General features: G+C 39.4%; 1 protein-coding gene across 1 annotated transcript; it reads left to right on the forward strand.

The window, feature by feature from the left end:
- Positions 1-2,863: 2,863 nt before the first annotated feature.
- LOC311117535 (serine protease FAM111A-like) lies at positions 2,864-18,601 on the forward strand. Its single transcript, XM_084192455.1, has 3 exons — positions 2,864-3,058; positions 15,367-15,422; positions 15,812-18,601. The coding sequence occupies exons 2-3, from the start codon at positions 15,384-15,386 to the stop codon at positions 17,672-17,674; spliced, it is 1,902 nt and encodes a 633-aa protein (XP_084048581.1). The 5' UTR covers positions 2,864-3,058; positions 15,367-15,383; the 3' UTR covers positions 17,675-18,601.
- Positions 18,602-18,614: the final 13 nt, after the last annotated feature.

An 18,614-nucleotide genomic window follows, 5' to 3' on the forward strand; every position in this document is an offset into this window, starting at 1 on the left:
TCCAAGGTTAGATTGTCGTCTCAGCACGCCAACTCCGTCTGGACCTCTCCGCGCAATCCTCTTCTGAATAGGGTGCAGAGTGCCGGCTCATTCCATCCGCTGGATGCTGACCCCCCTGAACAGAGCCATGAACCCCTCATAGGAACCCAGCTCCTCCTCTCTCCCAGACGGCCGTAGCCCAGTCCAACGCCCGTCCGGTCAGTAGGGGTTATAACCGTGGCAACCTTGGACCTCTCGGTGGTGAGAGCTCCCATCTGATGAGTGAAATAGAGGGAGCACTGGAGTAGGAAGCCACGGCATTTGGAGGGAGACCCGTCATATTTGTCCGGGAGGGACAAATGGGCATCACTGACCTGGGCAGACTGTTGGATGGGCTGGGGTGCTGGCTCACTGGGTCGACTTGTGGTAGAGAATCCTCCGCTTTTTGGAGGTGACGCCCCTTGAGGAAATGTGGAGACGTTGAAGAACGCGGAGGACCTCATCCATAGCCGTCCCCAGTTGTGCCAGCTGGTCGTGGTATTGGCGAGGTAGGTGTCGCTGTTCGCTGACCATCTCGGAGAAGGGCTCCAGCTCCCTGGGGACGCAGGGCAGAGAAGATGTCTGGTGCAGAGGAGGCTGGTTGGAGGAGCTATAGGAGGACGGGCTCATTGTAACGGCTGGAATGGAATAAATGGAACAGAATCAAACAAGTGGTTTCCATATGTTTAATGTGTTTGATACCGTTCCATTTCAGCCATTATAATGAGCCTTTCCTCCTATAGCTCCTCCCACCAGCCTCCTCTGGTCTGGTGGTATAAACGTGTAATGCTAACCTCTCATGAGGGGAACTTAGCATTTTTTGAGGGTTATGATATTTGTGCGTCTAACTTTCTCACTTATCATTATTCCAGATTAATTCATGATTATCCGTAATCATGGTAGTGTCCACATTACGCCATCCCATCTGGTTCACGCTTAGTGGGACTATCTGTCATGAATCCCGCTTCCTGAGTCTGTTTCTGCCTGTGTTGCCTGTTTTCTGTTCTGGAGTCTGTTTCCTGAGGTTCCTGAATGCACCCTGTCTGGTTGCCAGGCGACGAAGCTAGGCGGGAGATCTCTCTATTACCCGCACCTGCATCTCATCAGCTATCTGCACACCTGGTCCTGATCATCACCTCTCCACTTCATAAGCTCTGACCTGACATCCACTCCCTGCCGGATCGTTAGCCATGGACATCATTCTCCCGGAACATTCACCCCACCCCTGCCTGGTCGTCGGTGGCTTCTGTGACACCATTGGATCTGCCTCTTCTCTCCCACCAACTCACCTCCGCTGCCCGCTCCGTCTCCTGGATTATTCTGCTCCCACATTTGAGTCTGTAAATAAATACTCACCTTCGTTCTACTCACCTTGTCCTGGTCTGCTTCTGGGTTCTGCTTTAGAGAATCGTGACACTATCATTTGTTTTTCAACAGAACAATGACCCAACACACCTCCAGGCTGTGTAAGGGCTATTTTACCAAGAAGGAGAGTGATGGAGTGCTGCATCAGATGACCTGGCCTCCACAATCACCTGACCTCAACACAATTGAGATGGTTTGAGATGAGTTGGACCGCAGAGTGAAGGAAAAGCAGCCAACAAGTGCTCAGCATATGTGGGAACTCCTTCAACACTGTTGGAAAAGCATTCCAGGTGAAGCTGGTTGAGAGAATGCCAAGAGTTTGCAAAGCTGTCATCAAGGCAAAGGGTGGCTACTTTGAATAATCTAAAACATATTTTGATTTGTTGAACACTTTTTTGGTTACTACATGATTCCATATGTGTTATTACATTGTTTTGGTGTCTTCACTGTTATTCTACAATGTAGAAAATAGTCAAAATAAAGAAAAACCCTTGAATGAGTAGGTGTGTCCAAACTTTTGACTGGTACTGTACGTCACAAATCCATAATCATGGTAGCATCCACATTAATGTAGAAACATTCTATTCTTATTTACAATAAAAGTGACTCCAAAAGGACACAATACATTATGTGCCATTCATTTTTATTGGGTACAACATAATCTGAAACACAACCAAAATAAACTGCAAATGCATCCAACACATTTGTAGTCACAAGCCTGATGTAGTTATTGCGTGCTAGGAATATGGGACCAAATACTAAACTTTTGACTACTTTAATACACATATAAGTAATAGTGCTTTAATTTCTAAACAGTAAAACAGTATGAAAATACCCTCAAATAAAAAAGGTGACATTCTGTCCTGTACAAAATGCTGGAGTATAGAGCCAAATTAAAAGTTTTAGCTTCCCTGTCCAAATAAATACGTAGGGGAGTGTACTTAGGAAATAACATTTCACAGTTTAAATGTTTCCCTTTCACAGCACAGAGGAATGCATCTACACAGTGTACAAAACATTAGGAACACCTTCCTAATATTGAGTTGCTTACCCCCCTTTTGGCCTCAGAACAGCCTCAATTCGTTGGGGCATGGACTCTACAAGGTGTCAAAAGCGTTCCACAGGGATGCTGGCCCATGTTGACTCCAATGCTTCCCACAGTTGTGTCAAGTTGGCTGGATGTCCTTTGGGTGGTGGACTATTCTACACACGGGAAACTGTTGAGGGTGAAAAACCCAGCAGCGTTGCAGTTCTTGACAAACTCAAACCGGTGCGCCTGGCACCTACTACCATACCCCGTTCAAGGGCACTTAAATATTTTGTCTTGCCCATTCACCCTCTGAATGGCACACATACACAATCCATGTCTCAATTGCATTTGTGACGCACGTGAAATGTATGGTCACGTTTGTTTTTTTATTTGTGTTTTTATTTTGTTTAAGAGGAATATTTTAAAGTTCTGATTCATTCTAGGTATTACTTGAGAACTCCCAATGGTTTCCAATTGAAATGCACATATACCTATTGTTGCCAGTAGAAGGAGATAACGGTTCGTTTTGTCTTCACATGTGGAACGGTTTTGAACGAACTGCTGGAACTTCCTCATTCTTCTGAGAGAAGCCTAACTGGAAAGAAGCGAACGTTATCCTGTCGCAACTTTGCTCCTGTTTTACAGGTTGGTACTGTAAACAAACATAATGTTACAAAATAGTAATTGGACAATGTTAGCTATATGTAGACGAGTCTGTATAAGAGTTGTGAAGTGTGTACTGGTTAATATAACCGAAGAAACAGTGAGCAGGACACGATGTCGAGGGCGGGAAGTGAAATGAAAGTGAAAAAAATATTGAGCCTATTTAATGCAACCCTTGCTGTTAATAGATCGCTAAGCAGCATACAACTGAGTTGGTGGCAAGTAGAAACAGTGAGCAGGACACATGTCGAGGGCAGGAAGTGAAATGAAAGTGAAAAAAATATTGAGCCTATTTAATGCAACCCTTGCTGTTAATAGATTGCTAAGCAGCATATAACTGAGCTAAGCGTTTGGAAATGACAAGTTCACTTTCTCGTCCATAGCCTAAAAACACATATCAAGTGCAAGTACGCTGTTTAGCTCACATCTGAAGGCTGGCGTCCATTTAGGACGGCTACTGCGGATCGCTAAAATATCCTAATGATTTATGATCACGCTTCCTCAATTCAAATATCATGGCGACACTATACCGAAGATGGTTTGGGATGGTTTAGAAACTTGGGAACAAAGCTCGAGTTAATAGTGTAGGCCGTTATCGCCCGGACTTGTTGAAGCAATGTAATAAGAACAATGTGGACTGCAAAAAAATGTAAAACATATTTAGCAAATATGGGCAGGCTATTTAACAAACTAGGCCATAACGGACAAACATTGGAGTTGATGACAACGCAATACATAAAAGACCATAAGGACACAACTTGAAGCAACCACATATTTAGCCTTGGAGCACGTTCTGATTGGCCAGTGTGGGGCCAAGCGTCCTGTAGTATCGAGTAAATGCTGGCAATTATTGCTGATAAACAAAGGAGTCCGCTCATACTGAACCTTGATCATACGTTTTATTCATATCACAAGATTTCAGCATAAGTGACGGATGTCATGCCCACCCGGAGAGCAGTGTCCTCGAATTGTAATGTCTGCTCTAACCTCTTCTTCGCTTTTTACCCAGTATATATAATCTTCCCAAGATGTGGGTGGCTCCCTCTACTGTCCAATCCCCTGTCTACAACACACACTTCCTGTCTGTTGTATGTGGCGTTACACTAAAACATTCCCTCTTGATACTAAAATAAACATCCTCAAAGGTTCCACTTAAACCCATTACGAAAGTCATAATCTTAATACACTACATATCCCCCCTTCGAGACGAACTATAAGTCTCGAAAACAAACAGAATAGGATTATGACAAGTAACAATTTATCTTATTGAGTATCTTTAACATTAAACCAAAAACATTTTCCTCTAGAGTGTAAATACCTTTCTATGAAATATGAACAAATGTTTATGAAGTGTGAATACATTACTATGAAATATGAACAAATGTTTATGAAGTGTGAATACATTACTATGAAATATGAACAAATGTTTATGAAGTGTGAATAGATTACTATGAAATATGAACAAATCTTTATGGAGTGTGAGAGCGAAAAACTGTCTGGCAACCTTCGTTCCAAATATCCATCCATCAATCAAGACAGTAAAATTCTCTCACGGTCCCTCTGCCCCAGGCAACCACCTAGGTACTCCCGATGAATTCATAAATCTTTATCAATGCATTTGAAACTATGATGCAATTAAATACACATGTAAGCCCCTGCAAACAAAATACTATCCAAAAAATGTCCACTCTCAGGCTGGTCGACCCATCTGACCCTACAGTGGATCTCTATCCCTGCCTAGACTCCATGTCCCTAAGCTTCCACGAAATAAACAAAAACATCTAAGATCCCCACATGTATTCAATAACATCAAATATCATTCTACAAAAAGTAATACCTAAGAATATGACACAAATTATGTATTTACACATGCAAATATGTCTATATTTCATTGCAGAGACTGGAATGTAGTCCACTACACTTCATCTCCTCCGTAGTCTCCTCTTCCAATGTATTGTTGATGATGGAATCGGAACCTTTCCACCCCTTCCTTGTTCCATCTCCTCCAGTCATTGTCCTTTCATATTGTCCCTTCATATTGTCCTTGTTTGCGTTTTTCAATCTCTACATATTCCCCCATATGCTTCTGGAAGAAAATAAAAGACCAAACAGTATCTTTTGCAAAACAACACTTTCAAATTAAACATCAATATCAACTAAGAATATAAAAATTATATATAAATGATGTATGAATCACATTATCCTATTCCCCCCTTTGATTCATAAAATCATACTAAAATCACACTAATATAGATTTTTTTTTTTTGAAAAATGATCAAATAATCAAAAAGGATATTTATCCATTAATACTCCATCCAGACCCCCTTGTCCATCTTCTTCCAGATCAGGAACAGTCAACAACGGCATCTGAGTGTTGTCTCCAGGCATCACAACTCCAACCCATCTTAATATCATAGCTTTCGCAAAGGTCAGTAACAAATTACAAACATCACACACAGTGCTATCAAAACTGCTATTAAAATCTAATCCATCACTGCTCCCACTGGGCCTAACTGATCTTGCAACCAAGACTTCGTTGACCATCCAGCTCCTTCAGATCTACCAAACGCATCCCTTATATTTCCATATTTCCATATAACTATCTGGAATCAAAGTATAGCTAATATTATCAATATGATCTGCCAAAAATGTTACACCATACCATGGAAAAAGTCCCCCCTTCTCTCTTAGACTTATCCTCCAATGATAGGCTTCAAGACTATGAAATGATGTCCCTTTTCACCCTATTTCCAAACCTAGAATCAGATTTATCTGTGTCCGGTGCTACCCCTCTTTTAATGGTAAAAAACTCATATGGAAGCTTCAACGTTGACATGAAACAACATCCTGTCCATCCATAGGGTAAGAATATATACGCTTTATCACCACAAACCCTCCAAATATCTCTAAAATTCCCAATAGTCACATTGCCAGGCAAAAGCTAATCTTTCACCATCAAAGTCCTGCTCTTCTTACTAACTGGAACATAAAAAGTAACATTATATTTCTCATTACTACCCTTAAGGTCATGCTTACCCAAAGTCCTCATATAATCATCACAATCTGATATTCCCATAAACATACCCCTTACATCATATGTTTTATTAGAACAAAAACAACTTTTAACCCTCACTGGTTTCACCTCCAATGCTTCAGGGTTCGCTGTTACCTGATTTTCCTTCCCATTTAACAAATTCACATAGGTTATTTCACTTAACCCAATAACACTTAAACCTAGGCTTAAACAAATGTTTTGACAACGACATTATTTTATCTGTTAATGATTGTTGCTGATACAACAGAAAAGTTGTTGTTGGTGTCGGTGTCATACTTCCTACATTTGTTATTGCCATCGTATCATTAATCCCTTCCAAAGTTACCATTAAAGATGTTGATTTAGTTGATGTATTAACACCCTTAACTACTTCTAGTGGGAAAGCTACCGATATCCTCTGTGTATTATTTACTGCTGGAGTGGCTACTGTAATATACTTCTCCTGAACTCCTTTGGTGACTGTGGAAGCTTCAACAGACTTCAAATCTTCCATCATAAGCGTCACCTTACGAGTTACATAGCCTTTTAACCAATAATTCTTAACCGGAATAAATGTTAATGCTTGCACTAGATAAGTACACATATTCTCCCTGATCTTTCTCTGTAACATTACGCAAAATAAGTGAACAATCACTCATAACCCTCTTCCACTTCATATCGTTGTACAAAATATACTTCCTTTGACTAGGGGGCACCGCTTCTACATCTGGTCCTGATAACAATACTTCTTCTCCATAATTATCTCTCCATGTGGGAGGAACGTCCCCTCCCCCACTCCATCTCTCACAGCTACAAGGAAGATGAGCTGTCTCACCCCTCCTAACCTTAATAACAGTCTTTTCTTCTAAAATTGGTGCTGGAGCTATTGGTTCCCTTGTAATCAAATGCGATATATTTATGGCTTTAATAACTATCAATGTTGAAAGAGTTAAATTGCTTCTCACTGTTGTTTTAATATGCTGAAGTGTTATTGTCCTTGTTGTTGTTTCATCTAGTTTCCCCAAAGCATTGAACTCTTTACTTGTACTTCCATCTATCACCACTAGTGTCCCTACATTAACTCTCTCTTCCTACTCGAAACCCTCACTTTCAAACTTTTGATTATAAAAAATACACCTACAATTACCTTGATCTTCCTGCTGGGAACTGTAAATATAGCTACTCAATCACCCTCAATCTTCTCTTATCATTCAGCAACGCATACTTTCTCAATGCATCTGCTCCTAACAGATCTAAACTCCTACCATATCTATCTTCCCACTAAACTCTAAAATGTTCTTCACCACTGTTCTCTCTCTCTTACTACTAACTTTAAACCTTAGCTTACTGTCTTAGAGTTCCTTCAACCCTAGTTCTCCTAACTTTTTTTAATCTAATCTTTTCTCCTAACCTTTAAAAACCTTTTCCACTGATTTATTCACAAAATCCTTTACCACCAATTTTTAGAATATGTGATTGGGAAGTCCCCACCTGCTTCTGACTTCTTTACACACAGACTTGGCAAACGACTAAACATATTTTAGCCTAGTTTGACATCTCTTGGTGTGGGAATGTAACCAAGAATAACAGTCACCCCTTTTAACTTTATTTTTCAGACAGATTGTCTAATAGGCAGTCTAATAGATTCCCAAAACCCTACTCTTTTAAAATATTCTACCAGACAGCCGTTTAGTGTACATCTTATTGTACAGTTCAATTTACACAATGCATCTCTTCCCAACAATGCAATAGGTATATGTTCTAATATTAGTATGTCTATTTTAATTTCTCTTAGATTTTTATAGCAGAGCTCAATTGGTTCCTTAAGAGTAATTAGCTGTTTTACTACCTCAAATCCTATCCTAATTAGTTAATTTTACATAGTGAAATGTTTAACTTCTTTAGGCTGAACACAGATAAAAGTTTTTCCACTATTCACCATCATTTCTCATAGTCCTTTGTTTTCACTTCAATTGTTGGATATTTTCTTCCTCTCCCTAAATCGGTGCTACCAGCTGACACCCCCCTTCGGATCTTCTAGGCTCTAGAATCCTTGAAGGGTTCACCTAGAGAACAGGTGATCTTCACTTGCTCCTTTATCTTCCTCAGAAATTTCCTCTGTTGTTTCCTCCTGGCGCATTGCACTCACAGGTAAAGTAACCAATCTGTCCACAATTATAACACTCTTCTGAAAGTTGCTTGAAGTGTAGCTGAACTCTACCTCCTCCTTCTAAGCCTTCTCGTCCTCTTCCTCTCCAATTCTGTGTCTGTCCAGAAACTGGCTGTGGATATGAAACAACTGGTACCGCCATTGGTGGCTGGTACAATTGCATTTGACCTTGTTCAGTTGAAGCTGTAGCAGTGATTGTTGATTTGGTTCACTCTGATTCTTCATAACCAAAGCTTCTCTTCTTCTTCTTCCAGTTGTATTTGATTGAGTTTTCTGAGAGTTTCTTGGTCCTGTTCTTTCTTGTTGTTGACATATCAGTCAACAACGGTTATATTCTAAGTTCTGTCCTCGAAATATCATCTTCCATCATCTTATTACTAGTGGCCTTTTTCCTTGGCCTCAATGTATTCTTCTCCTCCAATTCTTGGGATCCTTTTCTCAGCAGTTTTTCTCCTCTTCTGTATCTTCAGCTGTGTTACTTCTTCTAAACTATTTGCTTTATCCAGGCATGATAAACATCGGTCTATATCTCTATTTCTTCTTTGCTAGTCATTGTAGGATAAAATCCTCTTGAACATAAAGCACCTTTAATCTCCAAATTTTCATCGCTTTCTCCATCTTCACTTTCATCAGAAATCAAATCTCTAGAATCCTTCTTCTTTCCTCTCTTGCCACTTCCTTCTGATCACAGAGTCATACCACCCATGATCTCTTCTCAATCACTCTCATCTTCATCACCATCATCTTCTTCAAATTCCATCTTCCTTAACCTCACTCTTCTCTTCCAGACATCTCATTTTCTTCCTTCTGGAGTTTTGGATTCATCTTTATCGTCGTTTCTGCTTTCCCTCTCTCTGTTATTCGTTCATCTTCATCTCTGATGCAATAATCACCCTCCTGGATGATCACCGGAAGCTGAGGATAAACATCCCTAAGCTCTACTTCCTTCTCATAAGGTGGGGGTCTTTTTGCTGAATCCGTATGTGAGAAAGGTGTACTAACTTCTGCCATTAGTTTTTCTGTCGCCTTACTTCCTTTAGCCTTTTCCCTATACCTTTTATTTTTTTTTGGGGGGGATGGATCAGCTTAATATTGCAGATAGATTGTATCTTCTATCAATGTAATTGTCTGCATCACTTCCAATCCCCCATGTTTTTTTTTATTTTTTATATATATATATTCCCCTTTATTACTTTTCAACCCCACCATCCTTTCCCTACTTGGAGTAAATTAGTGAACAACAACGCCCAGGCATCTACTTCCGGTCTATACTTACTATCTACACCTTATGGACACAGTTAATTTTACAATAATTCTATATCCATATATATATATATATATATATATATATATATATTTTTTTTTTTGCTCCTGAACTTCTTCTACTCTAAACCTCTCCGATCATTTTCATGATGTCCATCCGGTTTGCTTCTAAAAGCCATATCTTTCTAACTGTGCTCTTTCCCAAAAGCTCCCAACATACAACCTATATACTTATTATGGACACAGTATGCTTACATTATTAGCTATCTTTGTTATTATTTGTTGTTATTTGTTATTAGTCCCATCCTTCAACTATATTCAATACCTCCCATCTATCTCTTAACACCATCCATATAGGATTTCTATTTGCCATATATATTTCAACCATACTGTGATGTTTTACAAAAGTTCTGAACCTTTCTATTCTCATTGCTTCTACAGATTGTGAATTAAAAATAAACATTTTTGCTAAAAGTATTATTATATTATTGATTGATTGACTATTACTTTTCAGATCACCCAGTAATGCTATCTGCAAGGTTAGTTCCAGGTAAATATTGCAATCCTTTAGCCATTCCTGGACCTGTGTCCAAAAACAAGCTACAAATGGACAGAACCAAAACAAATGATCTAATGATTCTATCTCTTCACAGCAAAATCTGCAGAGCTGGGAAGATTGTATCCCCCATATAAATAACATTCTATTGGTAGCAAGAATTTTATATAATAATTTAAATTGAAAGATTCTAATTTTTGAATCCGGTGTCGTTTTGCGTGTCAGTTCATAAACACTATGCCATGGGATCGGTACGTCAAAGATCTCTTCCCAACTATTTTGCAATCTATATGGGACGGCTGTCAATCCTTTGGTCCTTAAGTGAAACTGATATACTTTTTTATTTATCACAGTTTTCCTTAACCAATTATGTTCTTTAATGCAAGGCCGACAGACAAGTTCCTTACTTTCTCCCCCTTCAACTTTTCTCTTCCACTTTTGCGGTAAGGCTGCAATTATTTGGTTGTAATTTTGGGTAGAGCAGACATTTCCATATGTTTTTGTTAGCTGCATGTGCGACATAACTCCACCAGTCCTACCGATGATATAATTTACGAAGATTATACCTTTTTTAAACATTCTGTCAAAAAATAAAGGTTTTTTGTCAATTAGTATATTTGAATTCAACCACAATATTTTCCCTATACCTTTGTTTATCTTATTGCTGGAATCTTTTATCAGTTTTTGTTTGAGAATGAAGGGCAACTTTTGTTTCATTTGCCGGATAACCTAGCAATACTTTAGTTAAAGGATTACTATTTTGTACTATATCAACAGGTGTAATTACCTTCATAGCCTTGATGTCTTTTTTCCCCATTGTAACAACCCTTTTATATTCCTTTATTGTGAATTATTTTATTTTAGACTATATAGCCTATGGCTTCCCCCCTTTAATTATTAATGTAAACTAAACAACACATTTTTTATTTATTTGTATTTTTTATCAATCAACCAAAATATGAATATTAAAAAATTCAAATAAAAATTTTATTCCCCAAAAAAATTTCATTAAAAAAAAAAAGCTAACAAAAAACAAAAAAAATATCAATAAAAACATTATGAATAATTAAAACTTTTTTTTTTTCTATATTCCTATTATTCCTATTTTACCAATTTATCAATTAGTGGCTATCTTACCACAACCCATCCGGAAAGTAAATGCAAGTAGTCAACTTCAGACTACAATACCCATAAACCCCCTTGCTTTATAAGCACCCAATTATCTTAATTTTAAAGAATAATGTCAGTACTCGATTCCCAACACAACTCCAATCAACCCAAGTGATGCACAGAAACTCCAAAATGCAAATTTTTAATGAATCAGTATTTGCCAAGCCTCTGTGAAATTGTCATATAATCAAATATCCTGTAGGGGAAGATTTTGTAAACAGAACAGTACCAAAACCTTTTTGACTCGATCCTTGTCTCGTGACATACACGCCAGCCCCTCCTCTCTTTCTCTCTCTCTCTCCTCTCGTCCTATCGTTCCTCTCATATGACAAAAGAACAGAGACACAGAAAAAGAATTTAGCAGTCTATGCAGTCACTGAGTTATTTCCAGCATTCAATATTCCTTCGTTCACATTCGCTCTAAGAATCAACTCAGGAATAAATATAGATAGCTCAATAACATTTTTATTTTATTTTAATCCGTCATTTTATTTTATTTATCTTAATCAGTCAACATATATCTCTCTCATTTATCAATTCAATAGGTCACAAAACCAGTTTCATCTTTAACCAACAGCCGCTTTAACAACTAGAAGATTCCATTCATTTTCAAATATTTTCTCTTTGTTCCCTCTCGTCTGTTTCTCTGTCTCCCCCTGCAGCACAATCCAACAGAAGTATGACCAATTTACCCAAAATCCCCCTTGTTGTAGTTCTAGTAAACAACGTGTTGTAGTTTAGTACCGTAAAATCAAACGTGTCATAATCTCGTGCCGTAAACTCCCACGTGTCGTAACCTAGTGTAGTAAAATCAAACGCATGCGCAAATACATTTAACCATACGATTTCACCGTGGACGGCAGCTTTTTAGTTCTCTCTCCAACCCAAACACACAGTTAACAGTCCTGCTGTAACTCCGTTTTCCCCTCATAGTCAAACAACATTTAACAGAACTCACAAAGCATAGAGCCTAAATTCTACACTCACAAACATAATTTAAGAGGCTTTATTCCATCGCAGTGGACCTCTAAGGTCACATGTTAGCATGCAGCAGATAGCATTAGCATTTAGCATTAGCATGTAAGTACCATGTGGCATGAAAACAATGCACCCGACATTGCTTCTTAAATTACTTTTTCCTTTTTCAATAACTTTAGGCTGCCGTGAATTATGGATATTTTATGAGAGGTCCCCCCAAGCAGATACCTCGTCGGATAGAAGATGAGCAGCAACTTACAATAAAATGTATAACCAAAACTCCAGTCCTAGACTGACCTAATCACACCGAATGCGTTATTAGGATTTATGGCCCACCCTAGAGGTCGCCTCGTTCGTTCCGAGGGCTTATCAAATCCCGCAATGTCCTAATGTATACGTATATCTGCCTTATTCACTTCCATCAATTGTTCTTGACTTACTATTCAAGCAACATATCTCTATAGCCAATCTATAGGCTCTCCCCCCTTTTGCGCTGTTTACCAGTGCAATTTTTTTTTATAATGATTAGCCAGACCCCAAGTTCTCAGCAATAAACATAAAGCACATCGGTTCTAACGGTACATCTCTCCAGTACACACTCAAATAGCATCCAAACTAACAAACTCCCAAAGCGGTGAGGAAAAAACTCACCCTTATCTGGCCATGACTTCAGAACGAGTTAGCTTGGCGGCAATGAATGGAACAAAGAGATGCAGTCCCTCCCTTTTCGTGACGCCATTTGTAGTATCGAGTAAATGCTGGCAATTATTGCTGATAAACAAAGGAGTCCGCTCATACTGAACCTTGATCATAAGTTTTATTCGTATCACAAGATTTCAGCATAAGTGACGGATGTCATGCCCACCCGGAGAGCAGTGTCCTCGAATTGTAATGTCTGCTCTAACCTCTTCTTCGCTTTTTACCCAGTATATATAATCTTCCCAAGATGTGGGTGGCTCCCTCTACTGTCCAATCCCCTGTCTACAACACACACTTCCTGTCTGTTGTATGTGGCGTTACACTAAAACATTCCCTCTTGATACTAAAATAAACATCCTCAAAGGTTTCCACTTAAACCCATTAAGAAAGTCATAATCTTAATACACTACAGTCCACACCCATAACTTGTTTATTCATCAAAACCCAGCTCTTTAGTGAAAACCCAGCTCTTTAGTGAAAACCCTGCCCTTTCAGGTTGTGAAAATATACAAAATATTTCGGCCACTACCCCCGAACCTATAACGCTAACGCCAGCGCTAAGATGTACCATTGTGTTAGGTTTGTTAAAATAGGGCCCTGAATGTCACATTAAGGGTGCGTTCGTAAATTCACTCTGGCTATCTACTCCGATTTCAGAGCACTCTCGTCTGTGTACCAGCGCGCAGACTAACTGATGAATTTACGACCGCTCAACACCTGTTGAATATGGCCGGAGTCAGTAAACGTCGGCAACAAAAGCGTAATTAAATTGTTGCCAGCAGCACAGTTACAGTCACCAACGCTCTGTATAATATGAAAACAGCCTAACCAGCTCTGCTAGGGCGAGAGAAATTATCAGAGTGCGGTGTTCTCTCATTTGTGTCTGGAAGTAGCTAGCCAGTTAGCTTGTGTGCTTGACTGCCGTTGTGAGGTCAGAAGGTTCGGGTCAACCCAACTCCTCGGCCAGAGCAGGACAGTATGACCTCTGAACCCTCCGAGAGCCGAAACGCTCTGAAATTATGAACGGGCAATGTGACAACGCTCTGAATTTACGAACGCCCAGAGCGCACTCTGGCACTCCAGATTGCATTTACGAACACACCCTGTACATAATAGTATCGTTGGTAATAACACAAGTTTATCAATCCAAAACCTTTCGAAAATTGACCACTGTCTTTTGAACATACCTGTTGTAGGTACTAGTCATGTCATCATAAGAGACTGTTTGGTTCACATTACAGTAATCATTTGGGATTTTCACATATGAATGTACTCAACCAAATTGTAAAATGTAAAACAAGGACATTTTATAATTATTATTATAACTATATCTCTCCCTCTCTCCATTGCCTTCTATATCTTGACCAAAAAGCCAGTTTCTTTATTCATTTACAACCATTTGGTTTAGCCAGGGCCTATCCAGAAGTTGAGGGTGGGGCAGGTATGCTAGGCTCGCTGCGTAGGGGGGCATTTCTACATTATCTGGTTTAGATGTGGTTACCAAAGCAGTAGGCTACTGTACAATCACTTTTGCTAGTTGGATTCATTCAACCAAAGCTTAACTGGTCATTGAGTGCCATTGGATCTGGCAATAGGCTTGTTCTTGTCAACCACTGGTGGGGTGTCCTATTTTACAAGCCAAAGAGAGAAGGTACTGGTTTATCTTGTAGTATTTGGGTCTTTATTGAAAGCCCTCTCTGGGCCCTCTGCTTCCTTGTTCTTCTGCAGTCTACCTGTTCTCCGTCGTTGCACAGGTGGAGTGCCTTTTGCCCTTTCGATATTTTAAGTAGAAATGTGCAACAATATTGCATTTTAAAAGCCTGTTATATTAAATTAACTGTGCTTTGATATAGTTCCAAATGGAAAATTCAATAAATCCGATTTTTAATATGAATAAAGACTTGCTAAAATAAAGACAGCATTTTACATGTCCCTCCTTATGTTTTTTTCTATTTCTAGGAAGATTTGAACCCACTTAACCCAAACATTTCGCCACTTTTTGACCATCATTGTAAAGCCTAATTACTTTGTTGCTTTGACAGTCATTTTTTGAAGATTTCTAATTATTTAACGTGATGAAATTTACATTTGTCCCTCATTTTAAGATAATCTCTGTTTCGTACGTGAACTGAACTCTCATTTTAATACGGAGAAACTTCCGAAAAAAAAAAAAAAAAAAAAATGTGTAAAAGCAGGTGAGCTGGGGAAAGGGGATCCCTAGTCAGCTGCTCCTAGCTAGGTCATTTCACTGAGTCAACCTTTAACCTCTTGAGATGGGAAAACATGTTTTTTTATTAAGTTGAACGTGCTCTTTATGACACTGTTACAATTAGCCCGAATTACCCAAAAGGCACTATTGATGGAATGACCCTCTTATCAACCGCAATGGACTTAATAAATAACGTTGAATAATTTCACAGGTCATTTCACAGGTCCAATGGCAGCCATGGTGAAGTCTGAGTCGCTTGAGAGCAATGTAAGTGAAGTTATTTTTGTTTTAGTATCATCATCAAAAGTATCATCAGCATCAATGACAGAGGGATCTTAGTGGTAGCTTAGTGGTTAAGAGCGTTGTGCCAGTAACCAAAAGGTCGCTGGTTCTAATCCCCGAGCCGACTAGGTGAAAAACCTGTCGATGTGCCCTTGAGCAAGGCACTTAACCCTAATTGCTCCTGTAAGTTGCTCTGGATAAGAGCGTCTGCTAAATGACCAATTTATTTATCTTGTGTCTATATATTTACACTGTTTATTAATATGAGGACTCTGCATGCCACGTATCTCAGAGTACTTTATGCTCACCATTTTAGTAACGTCAGTAACAGAAGAATGTCGATGCCAAAATCAATATTAGATTTTCTTTTATAGGTTTATCCACAAACGGAACACTGTCACTCATTCTCCTTCAGTTTCCCAACTCATAACATATTCAAACAGGAAATCACCTGCACCAAACCTGGAACAATACTGAGAGCACTTGAAACTATTGACACATTCAAGGACTTCAACCAAATGGACAAGAAGACACTGAAAGGGAAACACATTGTCATCAAGAGTTGTAAGGGGTACATAGTGAAGCACTTTCCATGTTGGCTGATCAAAGAGGATGACCTTCTCACTATTGACACTGTCACACATGCCACAGGTGAAACTGCAGGGGTCACGGATGAAGAAACAGACAATTATGTAACTTTCTCTGTTGAGACAACAGGAGGGAAAAACAGCAAATCAAAACCAATACTTATTAAAAAAAAACTTCAGTCCTACGGACCTCTATGTATCTATGCAAAACAGAAGGAGGAAGTGGAGAAGGCTCTACAAAATGATGGACGCTTCTCAAACATTGTGTTTGAACAAAAATGTCAGCTCTCTGAGCGATCAACAGGGAGCAAGTTTTCAATGGGGCAAATAGCTAAAAAACTGAACGGTCGAAACTTTGAAATCTGTCTGACAAAATACAAGGAGAAAACGGCAACTAAGATGGAAACATCTGACTCCACAATAAAACCCCTTGTAACCGCTGAAGGAGACACCACACAAACATCTCTGTTCGACCCAAGCCCTGTCTCTAAAGGAGACAGCACACAGATGACTCCATCGAAGCTAAGAACTGAAACATCAGATGTAGGGGAGTCCTCTTCGAAAAGAAAGCAGAATCGGAAATGCAGTCCCATGCCAGACCATGGTGAAATATTGAAGATCCTTCGCAACCAGTTTGAGGGTCTGGTGAAGCATATGGAAAGTAGGGGGGAGGACAGCCAGAAGAAGACATTTCCTGAAGAGTTGCATCGGATGAAGCAGGAATTCGGGAAAATCAGACAGACGTTCTCGGAGGTTCACAGACTGAAGAAGTTGATTAAACTTGGTGCCGCCGTTTGTCAGGTGATTGTTGACGGTGTTCAGGACAAGGATGGGAATGTTCAGAGTATTCAGGGGACAGGCTTCGTGCTGTTTGATAACTTCATCCTAACAAATGCACATCTGTTTGAAAATGTCAGAAAAAACATGCAGCTGTCTGTTGATGTGTCTGTGAAGTTCAACTACGAAGATCCGACTGGATTGGATGCGAACGTGTTCAAAGCCAAAACCCTGCTGATCGACTTTGAACATGGATATCAGAATAAACATTACATGGACTATGCCATACTGGAGCTGAGTCCTCTGAATAAGAAGCAACAGAAAAAGGTCCCTCCTGGTCTCCTCCGTGAATATGGCAAAGTTCCACCAGGCGGTGGGGCCTGCCTCATTGGACACCCAAGTGGACTACCGAAACAAATGGAACCCACCTCCATCATTGGCAGTGAGATAAGAGAGGAGGCTGCGAATAAATATAAACGGGAAAACGGACATGCAATCTTCACAATAAATGATGAAATTAAAAAAAACAAAAAGCGCTATGATGAGGTGATGCAGGAGAAGGACGACTTTGTGACCTATAACACCTCCTTCTTCCATGGATCTTCTGGCTCTCCAGTCTTCGATGACCTTGGTCGAGTGTTCGGCATGCATACTGGTGGCTTTACCTATGAGGATAAGCGCACACAGAGCACACAGAGCGTTCTAGAGTACGCCCTCCCACTGCTCACCATTTTACAGAACTTTGTCATCCGTTTGAAGGAGGACAACAATCAGGCAATTTTGAAAAGAGTTCAGGAAGAGGCACAGGAAACCCACTTCCTGTTTGACGTTCTTTTCAAGACAGACGGTGATGAGCCTATGGATGAGTCCTAGGAGATTGTTGCAAATACAGTTAATACAATGCCACCCAGTGGTTGTCCTGGGAACAACACAACAATGCCACCCAGTGGTTGTCTTGGGAACAACACAACAATGTCACCCAGTGGTTGTCTTGGGAACAACACAACATCTATTAAGAATTCAGAGATAGGCCGCAAATACTGTAATGTCAGTATTTATGTTCAACCATTGCACTAGTGCCTTTTGGGCATTTTAGGTTATTGATAGATGACCTGTTCTCAGACAAATGTACATGTTTTTTAAAACTTTTTGTATTGTTTTATTTCTCCTTTGTCTGCTGTAATTCTCATCACTGGTTCCTTATTATGTCCTCTGCAATTCTGTGAAGCAGGGCTTTCTTTGAAAAAAATAGACTTTGGTCTCAGTGGGCCTTCCCTGCAAAAATAAACGTTTCAGTAAATAAACAGATGAAGACAACTACCTGGATCAGATTGCAACAATCAAACTATTGTTTTATTGTGTTCTACATTTTGATGACTTGATTCAGTTTTCATCACTTGTCTTTGCTTTAACTCATCTCAATAGATCATGTTGAATAGAGTAATAGATCAATACTTTTGTACTCTTCTTTGTAGTTGCTCGACCAACTCATCAGTTGGTCGGTTCGATTCCCGGGACCACCCATAAGTTTAAAAAAATAATAATAATGTTATGCATGTATGACTGTTAAGTCTCTTTGGATAAAAGCATCTGCTAAATTGCATATTATTATATTACTTAATGGACCCGTCATTTTGCTTTCTTGGTTTGACGGCTTGTTAAGGTTCATCATGAGTACAATGTTGTAACTGTTATTACATTGGCACACTGTATCATTTAGAAATTGTTACAAAGTCATGAAATGAAAACAACCATGCATAAAACCAGTGACAGACTAATCAATAAATATGTCGACAATTACAGCTTGCTTATT

This window comes from Coregonus lavaretus (genome assembly GCF_964263955.1).
Source record: "Coregonus lavaretus genome assembly, contig: HAP1_SCAFFOLD_175, whole genome shotgun sequence".
Classification (NCBI taxonomy): domain Eukaryota; kingdom Metazoa; phylum Chordata; class Actinopteri; order Salmoniformes; family Salmonidae; genus Coregonus; species Coregonus lavaretus.